The 22,341-nt window shown below is 42.0% G+C and overlaps 1 protein-coding gene across 1 annotated transcript in view; it reads left to right on the top strand.

Annotated features, from left to right (window-relative positions):
• Positions 1-22,341, top strand: part of klhl32 (kelch-like family member 32) — a 251,413-nt gene that overhangs the window by 201,708 nt on the left and 27,364 nt on the right. Inside the window, exons 6-7 of the mRNA XM_078541315.1 lie at positions 3,881-4,607; positions 21,656-21,714. Of these exons, the coding sequence (XP_078397441.1) occupies positions 3,881-4,607; positions 21,656-21,714 (786 nt within the window). The remainder of the gene's footprint in view (positions 1-3,880; positions 4,608-21,655; positions 21,715-22,341) is intronic.

Below are 22,341 nucleotides of genomic sequence, written 5' to 3' on the forward strand. Positions count from 1 at the left end.
CCGACACACGGAAAAGTTCGGAGGCAGCCACGGGCTGCCAGGTACAGAGGTGGCCTGATTAAAAGGACTACCTTGGTGCTGTGGGACTTGGTCATTAAAAAAAAAACAGAAAGGCCCTCACCCCTCACACACTCCCCATGCCCCACTCATGCCACCTCATGCCCCCATCAACTTCTCTGCGTGCTTATGCATGCCATGGTATGCCACCTTAAACAACCTCTATGGCCCTTCAGGCCCCATACCAAGACCTGCCTTCCACCTCCTATGGCCCCTAATGCCCTCATGCCAAGGTTTGTTCCCCCAAACAACCCTATAGTCCCCCCATGCCAAGGCATGACCCCAAACAACCCTATGGCTCCATCTGCCCACATGCCAAGGTATGCCTCCACTAATCCCAATGGCCCTGATGCCCCACATATCAAGGCATGCTACCCAAACAATCCCCATGCCAAGCTATGGCACTTCCATACCCATTCACCCACCAAACACTGGAAAGAACTTCTGAGCTCTATAATGACAGTAGGAAGTGTAAGAAAAGCTTTTTAAAAAATCATTCATTGATAACCTTCCACGTTCTTATAAAAAAAACCTTTCACTACATCCCAATAAAAGTGCCAATCATCCAGATCCTTTTAGAGTTTCAATAGCTGAAACTACAAGCACTTGAAACCTCTATCTTCTGTCAATTTCACAATGTTTATTTACACAAGTGATCAGGAGCCAGAGCTGTCAATCAAGCAATGATTTATCTGGGGCTGGATTCTAATGGATGTCTAGGTCTCAGCCCATCCCAGCTTGGCTGAGAGCCCAGAATTTCATTAGGCTGTTGAAGCACTTAAGCCCCAGAAAAAACATTGCTGGATTGTCAGCTCTGAGTCTCTGATCAATGCTATCAATTTCACAATGCTTACTTACATGAGATAAAGATATTTCAAGTGCTTACAGTTTCAGCTATTGAAACTTCAAAGGATCAAAGAGTTAACACGCCCCAATAAAAGTGTCAAAAAGAGTTTTTTTAAGAGATTAAAAAGTTACCCAAAAATGACTTGTTTAAAAAAAAACTTTTCTTACAAGCTTTTTTTACACATGCTACTGTCATTATAGGTTTCATTGGTTCAAGACAGTGTATAGTGGATGAATGGGCATGTATGTGCGATAGCTTGGCATGAGGGGCCATAGGGGTTGTTTGTGGCAGTGGGGGGTGGGGCACTCCTGAAGATCAGAAACCCAGGAATGGGGTTGGGAATCCCGGAACCTGGTCCCAACTGCCATTTTTAAAGGGCTTCAATGTCATCCCAACTTGGCGAAAATCCAGGCCACTATCTCTGGAACAATAAACAATTAATGTTTGCTTTCATCAAGATAAATTACTTAATAACAATATATATTTAATTTAGATATATTTATGTCAGGAATTCAAAATATCATGCTTTATTTAAAGCATGATATTATCATTATTTAAAATGTTATTTACTTTCAATCATAGTACTGTATCTGAAGCCCTCACTGAATGTATTTAGCTGACCGTGATATCTCTAGGAAGCCCTGTGAACTAAAGTCTCAAGGCTCAGAGAGGACCATGCCTCTAACGGAAAACATGGAAAATGGTGCTTTTTGATACGGTAGCTTATTTTCTTGTACATGTTAGTTTTTTTTTGTCTTGCACATTTTATTGGCTTGCGATATTTTTGTTATGGAGAGAAAATGGTATTGCAAATCTTTTCAAACATTTTTGAGTGGTTTGATTTGTTCACCTTGTTTTATTAAGTTCTCTTGATTAGTCATTCAAGGTTGGCTGTCTTCATAAATTCTCAATAGCCCTTCACATCTGATTTACTGCTGTTTCACTTTGAGTCAAAAAAGTTGAACAAGAAAAAAATGGTGAAAATGTGTCATTACAGGCAGTAAATGTGACCAACATTAAATGCATGGTAAATTTAAAACCTTCAATGGGGTTATATACTCTATTATCTATGTACTCACCTTTTATTTTTTACATTTTTAAAGCTCAAATACACAGCAAGATGCATTAATATCTATTGGTGCCTGATGTTGAGTAGCGCTAGTGAGTCAATGTTTGGCATTGAGTTTAGCAGCATTCAAGGGGAGTTTCTGGACTTTGGCTTTTGCCTTTTATGTCTTTTTTACTTTCACTCTTTCTCCTCTCTTGCACGTGCACGTATCACTGAATTATCCGTGGCAATTGGAAGCTCGACGGGTGGGGTTTCTGATCACAGCACTGTTGATCCCACTGAAGTTTCCAGTGTCAGGCAATTTCTAATATTTAGGGAGAGCTCCCGCCGTTGTAAATGCCTCTTGTTATATTAATGAAAGGACTCAGCACAAAAAGCAACCTGATATGTAGAGGGGTCAAGGGCAGAATCTATTTGTTTAGAGCTAAGAAACAATAGTGGTATCATTACACTAATGGGTGTAATAAAGATCAGGAAAGCTAACCCTGTGGATTCTCCCCAGTCCCAGTGTACTGAGGCCAATTGCAGCATCCTCACTGCCCCCAATGACAAATGGATTGAGCATCAATAAGAGATTATGCTTGGGATTTTCATGGTGTGACACAGTGGCGTATTCAATTATTGAGCTGAGGGAGCATTGAAATGTCGCTTTTTTTTTATTTGTTAGCAACTACTGTGTGATAAGGTGAATTGCATTGGGCAAACATTACATCAGTTGCACATATTTCATTGTGATGGAACAGTGTTTTATGCTGCTCCCAGCCAAAGAAAAAAATTGCCTTCTTGAAGCTTGCGCCTATTTAAGAAAAATATTCCATTGATTCTCAGTTGCCGCAGCATATTTAGTACCCTGATTGCTCAGAGAGCTAATCTAGTGAGCTGGTGAGCTACTGAGGTCCCAGGTTTAATTCAGAGTCTATGCTGAGCTAGCTGATATCAGCCCGAGTAGCAGGAAGAGTGATGTGCTGCAATTGACCTTTATATTCCTGTGTTCGGGAGGGAAAAGCTGGCAAAGGTTTTATGCATCCTAATCACATGATGACAGCTAGTGAGGATAGAATGTGACTCAGTTGTGATGCACTCTGCAGTTGAATAGCCTCCTGACACTAAAGCATTGTACAAACCTGAGTGCAACACTCAAGTGCAATTGACACCCATGGAACTGTGCATCAGCAAGGACTACAGTATCTTCAGGGAAATAGAGAACAAAATTGATGAAAGAGAAAAGTCAAAGCTACGTGTTTGTCAGCATTATAAAAGCACCATTTTGATCCTGCCTTTCCCTATTTGGATTCATTTTCACACCTCCTATTGCATTGAATGATGCCAATTACATATTGCCAAGTGGATCAACAATGCATAAGTGCAGCCTTGTCAGTGGTTCCTACTTAGCGATAATAAATCACATCTCTGGACAGTGAGAATATAGTTACAGTAATATATTAAATAATGCAGTATTGATTTATTTTGGTAAACCTTGTGTTGGTAAGTAAAGGTGTAGGCATTTACACACCAATTAAAAAGAACATAAATGCAAGAAAAGATCGGTGGCATTTTGGCCAGATGATCTATTTAAATTTATTATTGTTCTTGAATGCAATTATGATTTTAACTTCAGACTGAGAAAATAACGTCTTGATCTGCCTTACTATTCATTTTTTTATATTCCCAAGTTATAGTCAGAAATTGAATGAAGAAGGGAATGGAATTTCAAAATGAGCTATTAACAATATTTTGTTTGCCAGATAGGGTCATTGTATCCTAGGTTTATGTTCGAGTGCTGGGAGTATCCAGGAATTCTAAATTTCATGTCTTAAGTATTATAATTATTGATTGTTCACAAAACAAATGTTGTGATATCTTCTTGCTTTAAAAGACTAACCAGCTACTTCATTTTATTTTGACAGCTGGCAGTCAGATGGTTGGAACATGGTTGTCGGTATCAGTACATGGATGAGCTCTTACAATATGTGCGTTTCGGTTTGATGGATGTTGATACACTTCATGCTGTGGCCCTATCTCACCCTCTGGTTCAGGCCAGTGAAACTGCCACAGCTTTCGTTACTGAATCCTTGGAGTACCACCAGAGCATCTATGCACAGCCCATATGGCAAACCATCAGGACACGACCTCGCTTCCAGTCAGAAACACTTTACATTGTTGGTGGTAAGAAGCGTGAGATTTGCAAAGTGAGAGACCTGCGATATTTTAATCCAGTGAACCAGGAGAATGTTCACATAGCAAGGGTTTCAAACTGGAGTGAGCTGTGTCCTATGCCTGTGGGAAGAAGTCATCATTGCGTAGCTGTCATGGGGGACTTCCTTTTTGTAGCAGGTGGGGAGGTGGAGCACGCAACAGGTCGCACTTGTGCAGTGAGGACTGCATGCCGCTATGATCCTCGCAGTAACACTTGGACAGAGATAGCTCCTATGAAAAACTGCCGTGAGCATTTTGTACTTGGAGCCTTGGATGAATACCTATACGCAGTGGGTGGAAGGAATGAACTGCGGCAGGTTTTGCCCACTGTGGAGAGATACTGTACAAAGAAAAACAAGTGGTCTTTCGTACAATCATTTGATAGATCACTGTCCTGCCATGCAGGATGTATGGCTGATGGGCTTCTTTGGATATCGGGTAAGGAGCAACATTTTGAGTTTTAATGCTCGCTATTGAATATCATGCAAGCACAAATCAGTTTGTTTATTATACCTCGATCAGGTTAAACAAAGATAAGGTTGGCTGAAATGAGAACTGATATACTCATTTTTGATATGTATACACAATATGTTACCTAAGTGATTCATTGAGTAAATACTCAGGATCTATGTACTACTGATCTGTACAGGTCAGAATGTTACAGGCAATGGAAACACTACAATATTCCCCCTTTTCTAGCACAGGAAATCTGAGGCCAATTGTAATGCATCTGCTGCCATATTTTTTCAATCATCACAGATTACTTTCTGTTCTTTCTTCAATGGTTCAGTAAGGTTGGTCAAGTAACACCCTTTTGAAAAGTAAAATTTTTGACAAACTCTGATCACAATTTTTAATCCTTCTCAAAGATGAAAATTGAGGCGTGGGATTGGAAAATGTGACACCTTTGGTCAAGAGGCATGAAAAGGAAGAATGTAGATATTATAGACCCATGTGTCTAACTTGAGTTTCTGGAAACTTGAATTTGTTTAAAGTCAAGGAGTATTTGACAAATGTAATCATGTTTTGAGGAGGTGACTGATCAGATTTTCAGATTGTATTCAATAAGGCATTTCCACATTACTACAACAACTGGTGTTTATAACTTGTGTGCAATTGGTGTTAGCACCTTTAACATAATAAAATGCCTCAAGGCACTTCACAGGAGCATTATAAAACAAAATATAATACCAAGATGCATCAGGAGACTTTAGGTCAGTTGACCAAAACCTTAACGGAGCATCTTACAGGAGGAAGCAAGATAGCGAGGTGATAGATTTAGGGAGAGAATTCCAGAGATTAGGGTCTAGGCAGCTGAAGGCACAGGCATCAATGGTGGAGCAAATAAAATCAGGGAAGCACAAGAGGCCATAATTAGATGAGCGCAGTTATCTTGGAGGGTTGTGGAGCTGGAAGAAATTACAGAGATAGGAAGGGGAGAGGCCATGGAGGCTCTTGAAAACCAGGATGAGAATTTTAAACTCAAGACTTTGCTTGATTGGAAGCCAATTTAAGTCATCGAACAGAGAGGTGATAGGTCAATAGGATTTGGTGCAAGTTAAGACACAGGCAGCAGAGTTTTGGATGACCTCAAGTTTGTAGAAAGCAGAAGATGGGAAGCCAGCTAGGAGTGCATTGGTGTATTCAAGCCCAGCAGTAACAAAGGTACGACTGAGTGTTCCAGCGGAAGATGAGCTAAGATGGGAAAAGTCAGGCGACGTTACGGAGGTGGAAATTGACAGTTTTAGTGATGGCTCGAATGTGTGGTCGAAAGTTCATTGTAGGGTCAGATGTAACACCTAGATTAAGAACATACTGCTCTATTCAGCAAAAAAATTGAAAAATAAGTGTACATGCTACAAAGTTTTAGAATGTGAGTTTAACATTGTAGCTCCCCACATGTGGGCCAGGATTTTCCCGTCGGCGATTTCGGGGCGGGGCCCGCTCACCGAGGGGAAAATGACGCGGGATGACGTCGGGAGGAATCCCCAACGTCATTCCGGGCCATTTAAATTTTTAGGAAGGCGGGCGGACAGCGAAATCAGCTGTCCGCCCGCCAACCTGTCAATGGCGAATTGAGGCCATTGACAGGCTAGTTAAGATAATTAAATACCAGTCCGTCAAACCTTAAGGCTGGCGAGCAGGCCAGGAGCCCCAGCGGGCACCAGATTATTCATGAAACTTCACCCACTGGCGGGATAAAGTTTCATGTCCGTTTTTTAAAAATGTAATAAATTTTAAGTGTTTATTATTAACATGTCCCATCTCATGTGACATTGTCACATGAGGGGGACATGTTAATAATTTTAATATTTTTCTATTTTTAGACTTTACTTACCTGTCACTAATCTCCCTGAGACAGGACTTTGCCTCAGGGAGCAGTGCGCTCTTTCGCGCGCATCCACGAAAGAGTGCACTTTGACAGATGAGGATTCCCTCCCCCGCCCCCACACAGGAAGCGCATAGGCTGCTGGGCGGGCCTTAATTGGCCCTCCCACTCAAAATGGCGGCAGGCCCCATTTCGGTGGCGGGGGTCGGCTGCCCGCCCGCCGCCGAGCCGGTGGGGCCCGCCCGCCATCCGAGGGCAAAATTCTGCCCGTGTTTTTTTTATATGTTAGCCACAGTGTCTTCATGATCTTAAATAGGGGAGGTGTCAAGAAATTCCCATAAACCGGAAGGGAATGGCAGAGGATGAATTACTCTTGGCCAATTTCAAACACAACTAAAGGCCAACTCAAGAGTGGTATTCTTAACTCAAGAAGAATGGGAGCTAGCTGCTGCTTATATTGTCAATGCTTTGTGTGCTGGGGAAAACCAGAGAGAGAGAGAGAGAGAGAGACAGTAAGAAAATTAAACTAAATTAAAAATAAGGGAAGGATAAGAAAATCAAAACATGATTTTGCTCATCACTGATTAGAGAGAGTATCAAGGTAATAACTGGTTTCTGCTGTAATTTCCAACTTTTCCGTGGTGACAGAAATACATCAGTTATGCCAGAAACATCATAGTGCATTTTTGATTGTCAGTCACAGTTACAAATACTGCAATTATTGCATCGATGATTAAACACATGGCAGCTGGTAGCACTTGAGAACAAACGACAAATAACAAATTGCATGTTGCAAAATCAGGATGAATAGAAAAAATAGGTTAGTTAAATTAATAAAAAAAAAAATCTTACGTCTGGAGAATGGAATCCTGTTTGTTTCAGCAGTTTTCTATGAGACTGTAAACTTTAGGGGCATTGGGTCCATGAATGAGGCTGGGGAAATAATAATCACACAGAATCACAGTGCAGAAGAGGCCCTTCGGCCCATCAAGTCTGCACCGATAAATGAGAAACACCTGACCTACCTACCTAATCCCATTTACCAGCGCTTGGCCCATAGCCTTGAATGTTATGATGTGCCAAGTGCTCATCCAGGTACTTTTTAAAGGATGTGAGGCCACCCGCCTCCACCACCCTCCCAGGCAGTGCATTCCAGACTGTCACCACCCTCTGGGTAAAAAGTAAGAAGGTTTTTCCTCACATCCCTCCTAAACCTCCTGCCCCTCACCTTGAACTTATGCCCCCTTGTGACTGACCCTTCAACTAAAGGGAACAGCTGCTCCCTAACCGGCCTGTCCATGCCCCTCATAATCTTGTACACCTCGATCAGGTCGCCCCTCAGTCTTCTCTGCTCCAACGAAAGCAACCCAAGACTATCCAACCTCTCTTCATAACTTAAATGTTTCATCCCAGGCAACATCCTGGTGAATCTCCTCTGTACCCCCTCAAGTGCAGTCACATCCTTCCTATAATGTGGAAACCAGAACTGTACACAGTACTCCAGCTGTGGCACCACTAAGGTTCTATACAACTCCAACATGATCTCCCTACTTTTGTAATCTATACCTCGATTGATAAAGGCAAGTGTCCCATATGCCTTTTTCACCACCCCACTAACATGCCCCTCTGCCTTCAGAGATCTATGGACACACACGCCAAGGTCCCCTTGTTCCTCAAAACTTCCTAGTGTCATGCCATTCATTGAATACTTCCTTGTCAAATTACTCCTTCCAAAGTGTATCACCTTTTCAGGGTTAAATGCCAACTGCCACTTATCTGCCCATTTGACCATCCCGTCTATATTTTCCTGTAGCCCAAGGCACTCAACCTCACTGTTAACCACCCAGCCAATCTTTGTGTCATCCGCAAACTTACTAATCCTATCCCCCACCTGGTCATCTATGTCGTTTATATAAATGACTAATAATAGGGGACCGAGCACAGATCCCTGTGGTACGCCACTGGACACTAGCTTCCAGTTACTAAAGCATCCTTCTGTCATCACCCTCTGCCTCCTACAACTAAGTCAATTTCGAATCCACCTTAACAAATTACCCTGTATCCCATGTGTATTTGCCTTTTTTATTAGTCTCCCATGCGGGACCTTGTCAAAGGCTTTGCTGAAATCCATATAAACTACATCAACTGCACTACCCTCATCTATACACCTGGTCACCTCCTCAAAAAATTCAATCAAGTTTGTTAGGCATGAGCTCCCTCTGACAAAGCCATGCTGACTATCCCTGATCAAACCTTGCCTCTCCAAGTGGAGATAGATACTCTCCTTCAGAACTTTCTCCACTAGTTTCCCTACCACTGACGTGAGACTCACTGGCCTGTAGTTCCCTGGCTTCTCTCTACAACCCTTCTTAAATAGCGGAACCACATTAGCTGTTCTCCAGTCCTCTGGCACCTCCCCGATGGCCAGAGAGGAATTAAAAATTTGGGTCAGAGCCCCTGCGATCTCCTCCCTTGCCTCCCTCAGCAGTCTGGGACACAAATCATCTGGACTTGGAGATTCGTCCACTTTTAAGCCTGCCAACACCTCCAACACCTTGTCACTCCCTATAACAATTTGCTTAAGAACCTCGCAGTCTCTCTCCCCGAGTTCGATACCTTCATCGTCATTCTCTTGGGTGAAGACAGATGTGAAATATTCATTCAACACTCTTGCGATGTCCTCTGCCTCCACCCATAGATTGCCCCCTTGGTCCCTTATGGGCCCTACTCTTTCCCTGGTTATCCTCTTCTCATTGATACACTGATAGAATATCTTGGGATTTTGCCTACTTTTACCAGCCAGAGCTTTCTCATATCCCCTCTTTGCTCTCCTAATTGCTTTCTTAAGCTCCACCCTGCACTAATGCCTCTGCTGATTTGCTTCCCTTGTACCTGCTAAAAGCCTCTCTTTTCCTTCTCATCGTAACCTGAATATCTCTGGTCATCCATGGTTCTCTGGGCTTGTTACTCCTTCCTATCACCCTAGAGGGAACATGTTGAGCCTGTACCCTCCCCATTTCCTTTTTGAACACCCCCCACTGTTCCTCTGTAGATTTCCCCACAAGTAACTGTTCCCTGCCTTATTTTACTAAGGCAGGATCTGGCCATAATGGAGAAGCAGGAAATCGCAAAGGAGTTGAAGAAATACTTTGCATGAATCTTCATGGTAAAGACACTAATAGCATTCCAAAAATACTAAATAATCAAGGGGCAAAGTGGGAGACGGGCAAGAAATAAATACTATAGCAAATACAATAACAATAACTAGAGAAAAAGTACCAGGGAAGCTAATGGGGCTAAAGGCCGTTAAGTCCCCTGGACCTGATGGGTTGCATCCTAGGATATTAAAGGAAGTTGCTACAGAGATAGTGGATGCACTGGTAATAATCTTCCAAGAATCCTTAGATTCTGGAAAGGTCCCAGAGGATTGGAAAAATGCAAATGTAACACCCTATTGAAAAAGGGAAGGAGACAAAAAACAGGTAACTATATGCCAGTTAGCTTAACATCTGTAATTGGGAAAATTTTAGAGTCTATTATAAAGGATGTAATAGTGGAGCATTTAGAAATGCATGATATAATCAAGCAGAGTCAGCATGGCTTCAAGAAGGTGAAATCATGCTTGACAAATGTATTAGAATTCTTTGAGGAGGTAATAAGCAGGATAGATAAAGGGGAACCAGTAGATGTAATATATTTGGATTTCCAAAAGGCGTTCAATATGGTACCGCACATAAGGCTGCATAATAAGATGAGCCCATGGTGTTGGGGGTGGTACATTGGCATGGATAGAGGACTGGCTAACTAATAGAAGACAGAGAGTTGGGATAAGGGGGACATTTTCAGGATGACAGCCCGTAACTAGTGGAGTGCCACAGGGATCAGTGCTGGGGCCACAATTATTTACAATACATATTAATGACTTGGATGAGGGAAGTGAATGTACTATTGCCAAGTTTGCAGATGACACAAAAATAAGTGGGAAGGTAAGTGGTGAGTATGACACAAAGAGTTTACAGAGAGTTTAAGTGAAGGGGAAAAAAACTTGGCAGATGGAATATAATGTGGGAAAATGTGAGGTTATGCACTTTGGCAAGAAGAATCAAGAAGCTGAATATTATTTAAATGGAGAAAGAGTGCAGAAAGCTGCAGCACAGAGGGATTTGGGAGTCCATGTGCATGAATCCCAAAAAGCTAACATACAAGGTAATAGGGAAGGCAAGTGGCATGTTGGCCTTTATTTCAAAGGGAATGAAGTATAAAAATTGGGAAGTCTTGCTAAAACTATACAAGGCACAAGTTAGATCACACCTAGAATACTGTGAACAGCTTTGGTCCAGAGAAAGTTTACTCGGTTGATCCCGGGTATGGAGGGATTTTCTTATGAGGAGAGGTTGAGTAGGTTGGGCCTTTACTCATTTGAGTTTAGAAGAATGAGAGGCGACCTTATTGAAACATATAGGCCAGAATTTTCCCCTTGTCAGGCGGGCTTGGCAGGAGCGGGCGGGAAGCTAACCGCCTCCCACGATTGGCTCCGCTCCACGATTTCACACCGGCGGGCCAATTAAGCCCGCCCTGTGTGGATCACGAGCAGCAATGCTCAGCGCTACCTGTGCGGGCGGGGGGAGGAGGCATGAGATGTCACATGAGATGGGACATGTTTTTAATTTCAAAATAAAGTTTTTATTTAATGTGTATTAGCTTTAGGAAACCTCATCCCACTCATGGATGAGGTTTCCTAAACAATCTACTTGGCATTTTCACCTGCCCACCAACCATTAGGTTGGACAGGCAGCGTAAATTTCAAGTTAATTACCTTGTTAATGGCCTTAATAGGCCTTTTAGTTATCGACATGCGTGCAGCCGACTCCAGCGCCCGCCGAACGAAATATCACTCGAGTGCGTGATGACGTTGGGATGTTGGCACCATATTACACTCAGACATGTCGGGTGTGCACCCGCACGCCAAACGTAAAATTCTGGCCATGAGAGTCTTAGGAGGCTTGACAGGGTAGATGCTGAGAGGTGGTTTTGCCTAGTGGGACAGTCTAGGACCAGAGGGCATAAATTCAGAGCAAGGGGTCGCCCATTTAAGACAGAGGTGAGGAGGAATATCTTCTCTCAGAGGGTAATGAATCTGTGGAATTCTTTACTGCAGAGGACTCTAGAGGCTGGTTCGTTAAGTGTATTCAAGGCTGAGATAGACAGATTTTGAATCAGTATTTGAATCAAGGGTTATGGGGAAAAGGCAGGAAATTGGAGTTGAGGATTATCAGATCAGCCATGATTTCATTGAATGGCAGAGCAGACTTAGTGGGCCAAATGGCCTACTCCTCTTATGTCTTGTGGTCTTATGGCCTCTGGGATGTTTTCAAAACAGCTTATTTCCAGAATGGTATCCTCTGAAAACTGTTCAAAAACAGCTAACAAAGGAAAATTGTCCTGTAGCAAATGCCTTATCCAGCTTTTTGGTCTATTCAAACTAGCATACCTCATAAGATTTTGCTCATGGATAAATATAGATACATAAATAGGGTATGTTCATATGTAGTGTGCCTGTAACCCACCACAGGAAGATAAATAGTCCTTTGTTCCTATCATTCAATAAATGCTGTCCAAACCAGCAACCTCCACACCCCGTGAAAGAATAAATAAAATTCCACAAAAATGCCAATCCATGTCTGCAAATGACATCCTTTATAAGCATTGATAAACCTATAGGATGTAACTATAGATCTGCAGGCAGTTTCCAGCATTTTTTGTTTTGGATTTTCAGTATTTCAGTTTTCTTTTGATTTCAGGATCATTATTGATTTTTTATTGGTGATGTTTAAGCCTGAGGGGCTGCCCTCCAGTTGAAACTCTGCTTCAGGTTAGGCAAGGGCGTCACAGCAAGTGATGGTCGTGGCAGAGATGGGATAACACTTTTAGTGGCTGGGGGGAGCGGGGAGGGAGAAAGAGTGCGCAACAGCACCGATGGAACACAGCAGGAGAGAGGGAGCAGCATTGGGCCACAGACATGATTTTAGTATTTCTGTTCTGGATTTCACCCCCCACAATGTGCAGCTCATTGACCTCACCATTACCTATCCAATTATATACAGGACGTCTTCAGCAATGACTTTACTTCTTGACCCACACTGTTATCTGTCCTTTGCTCTCTTCTGTTCCTCATCTAAATGCAACCCCTTGCAACAACATGGAATCAGCTTCCTGATAAACACTGATCTCACCCACCAATGCTATCAATGCTCCACTGCCTCTGTGTTATCAGAATGCTTGTGCAACATCTGATCAGGATGAGCCAGTTTTCTCCATATTCAACTTTGAGAATACTGAAATCATCACCTATAATCCCTGCCACAAACTCCATACCCTTGCCATTAATTCTATTCCTTCCACTCTCTTGGGCTGATCCAGAATGTTGGTGTCCTATTAAAACTCATCCAAGCCCACATCCTATGCATTAGAAAGACCACCTATTTCCATTTCCACAACATTGTCTGTCTGTGACTTTACCTCAACCCATCTGCCGCTGAATTTCTCAACCATGACTATGTCATCTCCACACTTGTCTATTCTGTTACTCTCCTGGCTTTACTCCCGTTCGTCCTGTAAACTTCAGCTCACCCAAGACTCAGTGTCCCATATCCTGTCCCACCACCTTTGTGATTGCTCACCTGTATTGGCTCCCGATCTTCACAATATCTCAAATTTAAAATTCTCATCTTCATGCATAAGCTGTCCATGAGCCACCTATGATCCACAGTCTGAAATACCCTCACTAAACCATTCCACCTCTCCATCTTCCTCTACTACTTCAAGACATTCCTTCAAATCCACCTCTTTTAGTGGGTTTTGCCCACCACCACTTCCCCCTTTCCCATGAGTCTTGTAGAAGTATGGATCACATTTTACCTGTGTTCAGTAGGTATACACAGAAATCACCATAGATGTCAAGCCAGGCCTGCAGTGGATAGCCTTGGACTCTAAAGAGTTGAACTTTTACTCATTTTTCAGGGTCAAACATTGGGGAATGGAAGACATCATAAGGTGAATGTATCATGGCAGCTGTCAGAATATGGGCAGTACGGACCAGTGTGCATTGTTGTAGATAGTCACAGGCAATTGCACTTTAATTCAGTAGAATTGTTTTGAAATTCATGAAGGCTACAGCATTATGAGCAGGAACAAACTGGATTATATTTGCGTAACCTATGAACTTTATGGAATCCTGCAATCACTGCAAACTCCAGATTCCTATCCTGCTGCTTCTGGATGAAGAAATTTATGAAGATGTTTGTTTTTGCAAACAAGTGCAATCATTCTTTTTGTGGCTGCAGTGAACTTTACTTCAACAGTCAGTACTGGAGGTTGGGAGCAGGTTCTCCTGGAACAGGTGTCAAAAGTCTATGCTGCCCTCACTGGAGAAAGCTAATATAACTTCCTCATACATGGTTCTTCTTTTCATTGCAGCAATGTTCTCCTTGGCTTGTATGCTCAGTAGTGAAGATAAAGGCAAGTGTGAACTGTTTATAGACTATATCTTGGATTTGGAGTGACCATTCACCTGGTTTTCAATGCATCTGGCCCTGTTCTGGTACTGGATGCCCTTGGGTCCGGTGTCCTGAAGTTCAAAAGCCTGAGGGTACTTGCCATCGTGCACTGACCAATGGAGATGATTTTCAATGATTGATATTAAAATCAACCACCGATTGATGATTGGGTGGTTCCAAATGGTCAACCTACCAGCCTCTTTGGTTAATATCAATGTCAGTCATATGAAATCATTTCCAGATTGGCGAGTACCCACAAGAAAAGGTCCCATCAAACCTGTCCCACATCCTATGATGCATCCCTCAATGTTACACAATGAACATGGACCCGTGGTCCTACTAGCCTCACTGGCTAATATCAAAGTCAGTCATTTAAAATTATTTCCAGGTGGGCGAGTGCCCGCGAGGAAAGACCCCATCAAATTGTCCTCATAACCACTATTAACCAATTCAAAATGCCTAAGAGAAAGTAGTCGTTCAATCCGGAATAGTCAAAAGAGTGTGATTTCGTAGCAAAAAGCAGCAAGGGAGAGCATCATGCATTCTGCACATCATGCTGTGCGATATCAATGGCAGCCATCAGGAAAAGGGAGATGTGAATCAACACGTTTTATCCGGAAAGCACAAATTAAACACTTGAAGTGCAGGTACATCATCATTGAGATTGTTTTTTTTTAAAATTGCCTTCACTGTCTTGAAATGAAAACGATAGAGTGACGGCTGTTGAACTATGTAAAGTCTACCATGCCTTGAGGCACCACCTGGCCTACAGGAGTATTTACTGCAGGTAAAAGCTAATAAGAAAATCTACATTGACTTCTCTGTGGCGAGAGAGCTGACAAGACAACAAAACTGAGCAAGAACATTCTAGTGCCGTATTCTGTGTAGAAGTACTTGATTACATTAAAGCAAATGATCTTTTTTAGTTTGACGACTGATGCCTCAAACATGTGTACAATGAAGTGTTCCCCCTTGTTTTTGAGATATTTTAATTTTGAGAAGGGGGTCCAGAATTTCCTGTTGGATTTCTATGGTGACAGCTAGGAAACGTAGAAGCAATCGCAAAAGAAATATTATCCAAACTCAGTGCCTTAAATCTCAGCCTAGAGAGATTTTCTGCATCTTCAACTGAAAATGCAAGTGTTAATTACGGAAACCACAACAGTATTTACGAAAAACTGAAAGGTGCTCAAAAGGACATTGTTGTAGCCAGCCGTTTGGCTCGAATCTTTTTTTGCACAATGCATCAAGGTGCACTTTCAGAAACATTAATGTTGGTGCAGAACGCATAATTCTCAAGGTATGAGCTCAAATTAGCATTTATCTGAGCAGAAGACAGCAGGGGAGGCGATGTCATAGCGGTATTGTCGCTGGACTAGTAATCCAGAGACCCAGGGTAATTCTCTACCATGGCAGATGGTGGAATTTAAATTCAGTAAAAATCTGGAATTAAAAGTCTAATAATGACCATGAAACCATTGTCGATTGTTGTAAAAAAAAAACCATATGGTTTCACTAATGTCCTTTAGGGAAGGAAATCTTCCGTCCTTGCCTGGTCTGGCCTACATGTGACTCCAGGCCCACAGCAAGTTGGTTGACTCTTAACTGCCCTCTGAACAAGGGCAACTAGGGAAGGGCAATAAATCTTGGCTTAGCCAGCGATGCCCACATCCAATGAATGAATTAAAAAAAAGTTGAGTTCTGTGATGTTGTTGAAGTGGAGGATAATTTATTGAAGCATGTTGTGACCAGTTGATTTTCTCTAGGGCCAGCTATTGACGGATTGCTGAAATGCCGGAAACCCTTGATGAGAGACTTTGAGTATAGGCCTGGAAGAGTGCCCTAAGATACTATGGAGATTCTTTGGGGACAAGGGGGCTGCCAATGAAGTAACTGAGCTTTAATTTCTGTTTCTCAGCAATAATGTGAAACTATTCATAGACTGCATCAAAGGTTTGAAGGCCCAAGTCAATCAGTGTCCTCTCGTTGTATGAGCTGATATGAGTGACATGAATAGGAACCTGGAAAGCACGATTCGAGACAAGTATTTTGGGGTCGCAGTGAACGCAAACTGAAGTAATTATCACACAATGTGGGAGGACAATGTGTGAGAGAGTTTTTTTTAACTTTCTCAATGGTGTCGAGAAGTACGTGACTGACAGATATGACTTGTCTGGGAATAGCTTTCACAACAGATTGTCCAAATTAGCCTTTTGAAGAATGTTTGCAATGGTGTTCAAGTGGGCAATCTTGGAGATTGTCATGGATGACTATATGAAGAATTCAACATTGTGGGAAGTGTTACATCCTCCCCCTAGATGAAACATTGCAAGACCAGTGACAAGAGGTACCTGAAACTTTTCAACAAAACCCAGGGAAAAAATGCTCAAACATGAAGAAAATCAGACCTATACATTCCCCATATCATGCAACAATGCTCATACAGAACATGTTTTCTCCATGATTTTTATATTTTTGGTCAGGTTCGCTTTGTCCGGCGTATGCTAATTGCGCTCTTGATATTAACACATTAGTTGGTGCTTGAAACAATATGACTGTGAGACTGATTAAGTGAACAAACATTGGTGGTTTATTGGAACTAACACCCATGTGTGCGTCTTCAATCACCTCCAGCTCTAGACTTACAGTTACCCAAGAAGCCCGCGCTATGTAGCAATTGGTCAATATAGTCACATGGTTAACTAACTACATTCTCTTAAAGGTAGCTAGCACTCCACTTTACCGCAATGATAACCACCGCCTGGAGAAATGAGAGGGACAAGCTGCAAGTGGACAGTGTGAAAGCAGAGATCCAGACCTGCATCAAAAAATTTCTTGGGGAGCAAAAGAATTTTGATTGCCAACAGGAATGGACAAAAGTATAAATATTAGTTGTTTCCATGGTGGCTACACTGGCTTCAAATTGTTGATATCACTAATAGTTATCATACTGTTGGCACAGTTATTATGAGTGATTTATACTTGAAGTTAATCAATAAAATGATTCAGTCTGCAAAGCAAACAATAATGCTCATTTTAATTAATTATATTGGCAAACCTTTATCTCATGGCCAGTTTTGCATGTAAGCTTATGCGGGTTAGAGGCCCAGGGGACGGGGTCTTTTTCCTGTATTCCTAGCCTCCATCATTGACTGCCCTAATTGGACCCCCAGCAACTTCATTACCTCTATTCCCCTCCTTTTCCTCCAACACAGACTATGTTAACCTGCTCACTGACACTCAGTTTGAGTTCCAGAAGGATCACTCAGCCCCTGACCTCATTACAGCTTTTGTCTAAACATGCACAAAAGAGCTGAACTCAGGAGGTAGCTGAAAGTGACTGTCCTTGAAAACAAGGCAACATTTGACCATCGAGGAGCCCTGGCAAAATTGGAGTTGGTGGGAATCAGGGGGGAAACTGCACTGGTGGGAGTCTTACCTAGCCCAAAGGAAGACGGTTGCGGTTGTTGGAGGTCAATTACCTCAGACCCAGGACATCACTGCAGGAATTCCTCAGGGTAGTGTCCTAGTCCTAACCATCTTCAGCTGCTTCATCAGTGACCTTCATTCCATCATAAAATCAAAAGTTGGGATGTTCGCTGATGATTGCACAATGTTCAGCGCCATTCATGACTTCTCAGATGCTGAATCAGTCCATGTCCAAATGCAGCAAGACCTGGACAATATCCATGCTTGGGCTGACAAGTGACAAGTAACATTCATGTCACAGAAGTGCCAGGCATGACCATCTCTAACAAGGGATATTCGAACCATCGCCACTTGACATTCAATGGCATTACCATCGCTGAATCCCACACTATCAACATTGTGGGCGTTACCATTGAGTAGAAACTGAATTGGACTAGCCATATAAACACTATGGTTACAAGGGTAGGTCAGAGGCTGGGAATCCTGCAGCGAGTAACTCACCTCCTGACTCCCCAAAGCCTGTCCACCATCTACAAAGTACAAGTCAGGAGTGTGATGGAATACTCTCCACTTGCCAGGATGAGTGCAGCTCCAACAACACACCGGGAGCTCGACACCATCCAGGACAAAGCAGCCTGCTTGATTGACACCCCATCCACAAACATTCACTCCCTCCACTGACGCACATTGGCAGCAGTGTGTACCATCTACAAGATGCACAGCAGGAACACACCAAGGCCCCTTAGACAGCACCTTCCAAACCCACAACCACTACCAGCTCGAAGGACAAGGGCAGCAGATGCATCAGAACACCACCACCTGGAAGTTCCCCTCCAAGCCACTCACCATCCTGATTTGGAACTATATCGCTATTCCCTCACTGTCTCTGGGTCAAAATCCTGGAACTCCCTCCCTAACAGCACTGCGGGTGTACCTACACCACATGGACTGCAACGGTTCAAGAAGGTAGCTCACCACCACCTTCTCAAGGGCAATTAGGGTGGGCAATAAATGCTGGCCCAGCCAGCAACACCCACGTCCCATGAATGAATAAAAGAAAACCAGTCACCCAGCTGCCATCTTGACTTAAGCTCTATTGAATTAATTTGGCCCATGGATCCGTCACTATTGATTGTTTCACTGTACTGAGACACAGCCACATAGAAATTTAAAATCATGAAGATATCTTTTTGATCACAAACAGCTGCTTCAAATTTGAAAAGAAAAATGATGTTTTCGAACAACAGAGACAAAGCAATAAAGTGAAAGCAAATGGCACAAGCTAAAAAAATTGAAAAAGAAACACAAAAATTCTGAAAATACAAAGCAGGCCCATTAGCATCTGAAAAGAGAAAAGAAAGGTTAATGTCTTGGGTTGAGCATCTCTGTCAGGGCTGAAATAAAAAGCTGTAAAATCATCCTTAACAGCATCAGGCGATTTAATTATGGTTGCTGCATTACCAAAACCGTAGCATGCTGATTAGACCCCTGGGAAGCAGATAGAATGAAGTGTTAATCTGTGTGATACACTCGATAGGTGAGCCCTAGAATCTTTGGAGGGCTTTGATTGCAAGGGCTGATGTGCCAGCATGTGGTAGCATAACCTAACAGCAGAGAAATCAGCTTGATGACTTTTGAGAACTCCAACAGGAAAATGCACCCCAGTTTTAAGCAAATTAAACAATAAGGACACTCTAATTTAATATCTGTTTTCGTACAATCAAATCTGTATGCAAATCTTCAGAATCCCTCACTGATAGACGAGCATGAACATAAAGTGCATACGTGAAAGGAATTTAATTGCAGAAATAAATACAGGTGTGTTCAGCTTTGTACAAGATGTAAGTTACAGGAATATATTTTATGGCGTACATTTTTGAGAAAAATTCCTCCAAAAATTAATTACCAGTTTAAAAAAAAGTCTTGATGTGTTTTTTTTAAATGAAGAAATGCATCTTTGTTTAACTAGGTGCTCGAAGCATGGAAACTCATGACCACAACCATGCTTAAGAAACTCCAAACCAAGTTGGTGGAATTTCTGTTTACTCATGCCGTCTCTGGGCTGGGCCAGGAAGGGGTGGGGTGCAGGGTCTGTTGGGGGACAACCCAGATCCCTAACGTGCACATAGGCATGAGCTCAAGGTTATATTACCAATGAGCACTGATCAGCTTCCATATACCTGTCCAGCAAGCATTCTGCTTTAGTGCTGAAAATCTGTACTCCAGAACTAGCTGCACCTCTAGTCAAGCTCTTGCACTACAGCTACAACTGTGGGATCTATCCAACAGTGTGGAAAATTCCCCTTTTATGGCCTGGCTACAAAAAATAGGACAAATCCAACCTGACCAAATTGAAAAATTACTTCAAAATGCCATTTAATGGCTAGAATCTGCAATTGCACCATGGTAGGCAACTATTGACATTGCAAAGTGTCATCATAAATGTTTATAATTTTACAATTTTACAAATGTTGATATAAAAGCATAACTTAAAAGCTATGACAACAGTAAGTAAGGCCCCGGGGTATAAGTAAATAGACGGTTAGGTAGACTTGGTTCCATTTGGCCACTGTACATTAGGACATTAATACCTTGGGAATAGATCAAAGAAGAGCATAAACATACCTCCAGGACTTTGGGCTTGAAATGCAAGAAGATATTTGAAGTGCTTTTTTCAGTTGGAGAAAAGATGATGGAGTGCAATATGATCTATGCCTTTAGAATGCTGAGAGGCATGGGTGATGTAAATATAAGCAAGTAACTTCAACTGAGCTATTGCCTAGGACATGGATTTAAATTCAACAAGCCTCAAGTAATTTTAGAAGAATTTGTGAGGAAACTTCTTTTGTGTCTCAGAATAGTGGATATGTCAAACTCATTACCAGAGGGAAGAAAATGTTTGTGCCAATGGAAAATGGATGATTGGGAATGGAATTGAGGCTTCTCTGGATAGATATCAACTGAGATTATTAATTACTCACTGGAACACATTAGATGCTGGATCTCTGGTCTTAGTGAAGGCCAGGATTGAATGGTGAAGGTATGCATGAAGATTCAGGAGTTTGCTTAATTCTTTCTGGGGATCAGGAGTATTCATTTACATTGAACTGTCCAACAGGAGATTGAGTAGGAAGATTGGGATTCATGATCAAATTGATTATACATTGTAGGAGCAGCCTGTTTGATGTCTGAATGGTTGTTTCTCAATTCACGTTTTGTTATGCTCTTAAAAAGATTGGAAATGTTATCCATCTCCTTCAGATCATGTTAAATGCCCAAGTGCACTGGAAAATAAGTTAAACGAATTGCATATCATCCAGATAAAATTAAAGCTAAAGTTTAGTGTGACTGAAATCTTATTCTGACATATACGTTTATAATATCACTTAGTATCGTGCAGGTATAGTTAAATTACATCATTTTAGTCTTTTTGTTCTTTACGCTATGGGCGAAAGGAAACTAATGTTATATCATTATTCTTGGATTTCCTACAATATTGCATTTTAAAGTAGATTAGCCATTCACATTGTTAAACAATATGGTCCTCTCTGAGAATTTGGTAATATGTGCTGACCAAAAATAATAGAAGATGGCATTAAGAGGTGAGAAACAGAACCTACTGGTGGCTAAATTGCAATGTGCATTGCCCAATAAGGAACAAAGTAAAGCTCCTGGTTTGATTCCTATTCTGTTTACAAGTTAGCTGACCTCAGAATAAAGTAGTGATTCATGGTCTCAGGTTTACATAGAAAAAAATCAGTGAAAGTTTCAGGTCCTGCTGTTCCCAGTCCTCTGGCCCCCTGCAGGCCCCAGTCTCCTGGCCCCCTGCTGAGAAGTGTGTGGATATTAGGTGAAGATAAGATTGATCTCATCTGTGATCAATCTTTTCCATGCTGGAATAGCCTGCTCACACTCGCTATGTAGACTTGCGTGTAAAGAATGGCCACTTGAGACAAATACTACAGGACAGTTAGTGGCTCAACATAAGTCAGTATATCCGTAGAACAATAGCAATTGGCACTCCAAAAACTCCAGTCAGACTATTACATCTGTACATTGAGAGAAAGTGCTGTGAAGATTATGCATGAAGAAATGGAATGAAAATTAACGGCATGTTGAAATTCTTGTCTGAACATCTTGGAGCTGGAATTAATACTATTTTTTCATGGTAGGTGGAGTGACCAACACTGCTCAGTACCAGAACAGACTTATGGTGTATGATCCAAGTCAGGTAGGCATTATAATTATTCTGTGTAGTGTGGTGAAACTTCAGTGTATTAATCTTGATTTTTTAAGCACACACACAAAAATTATACTTTTTCTACAATTGAAAAGAAAATGTGCTTAAAAAAGCTTCTAATGAAGTTATCCTACATAGTAATTACAAACATATGAATTAGGAGCAGGAGTAGGCCACTCAGCCCCTGGAGCCTGCTCTGCCATTCAATAAGATCATGGCTGATCTGATTGTAACCTCAACCCCACATTCCTGTCTACCCCCAATAACCTTTCACCCCCCTTGTTAATCAATAATCTATCTAGCTCTGCCTTAAAAATATTCAAAGACTCTGCTTCCACCGCTTTTTGAGGAAAAGAGTTCCAAAGGGTCATGACCCTCTGAGAGAAAAAAATTCTCCTCATCTCTGTCTTAAATGACTGACCCCTTATTTTTAAACAGTGACCCCTAGTTCTAAATTCTCCCACAAGAGGAAATATCCTCTCCACAACCACCCTGTCAAGACCCCTCTGGATCTTAAACGTTTCAGTCAAGTCACCTCTAATGGATACAAACCTAACCTGTCCAGCCTTTCCTCATAAGACAGCATGCCCATTCCTGGTATTAGTCTAGTAGACCTTC

The sequence above is a fragment of the Cetorhinus maximus genome, chromosome 5, assembly GCF_964194155.1.
Source record: "Cetorhinus maximus chromosome 5, sCetMax3.hap1.1, whole genome shotgun sequence".
Classification (NCBI taxonomy): Eukaryota; Metazoa; Chordata; class Chondrichthyes; order Lamniformes; family Cetorhinidae; genus Cetorhinus; species Cetorhinus maximus.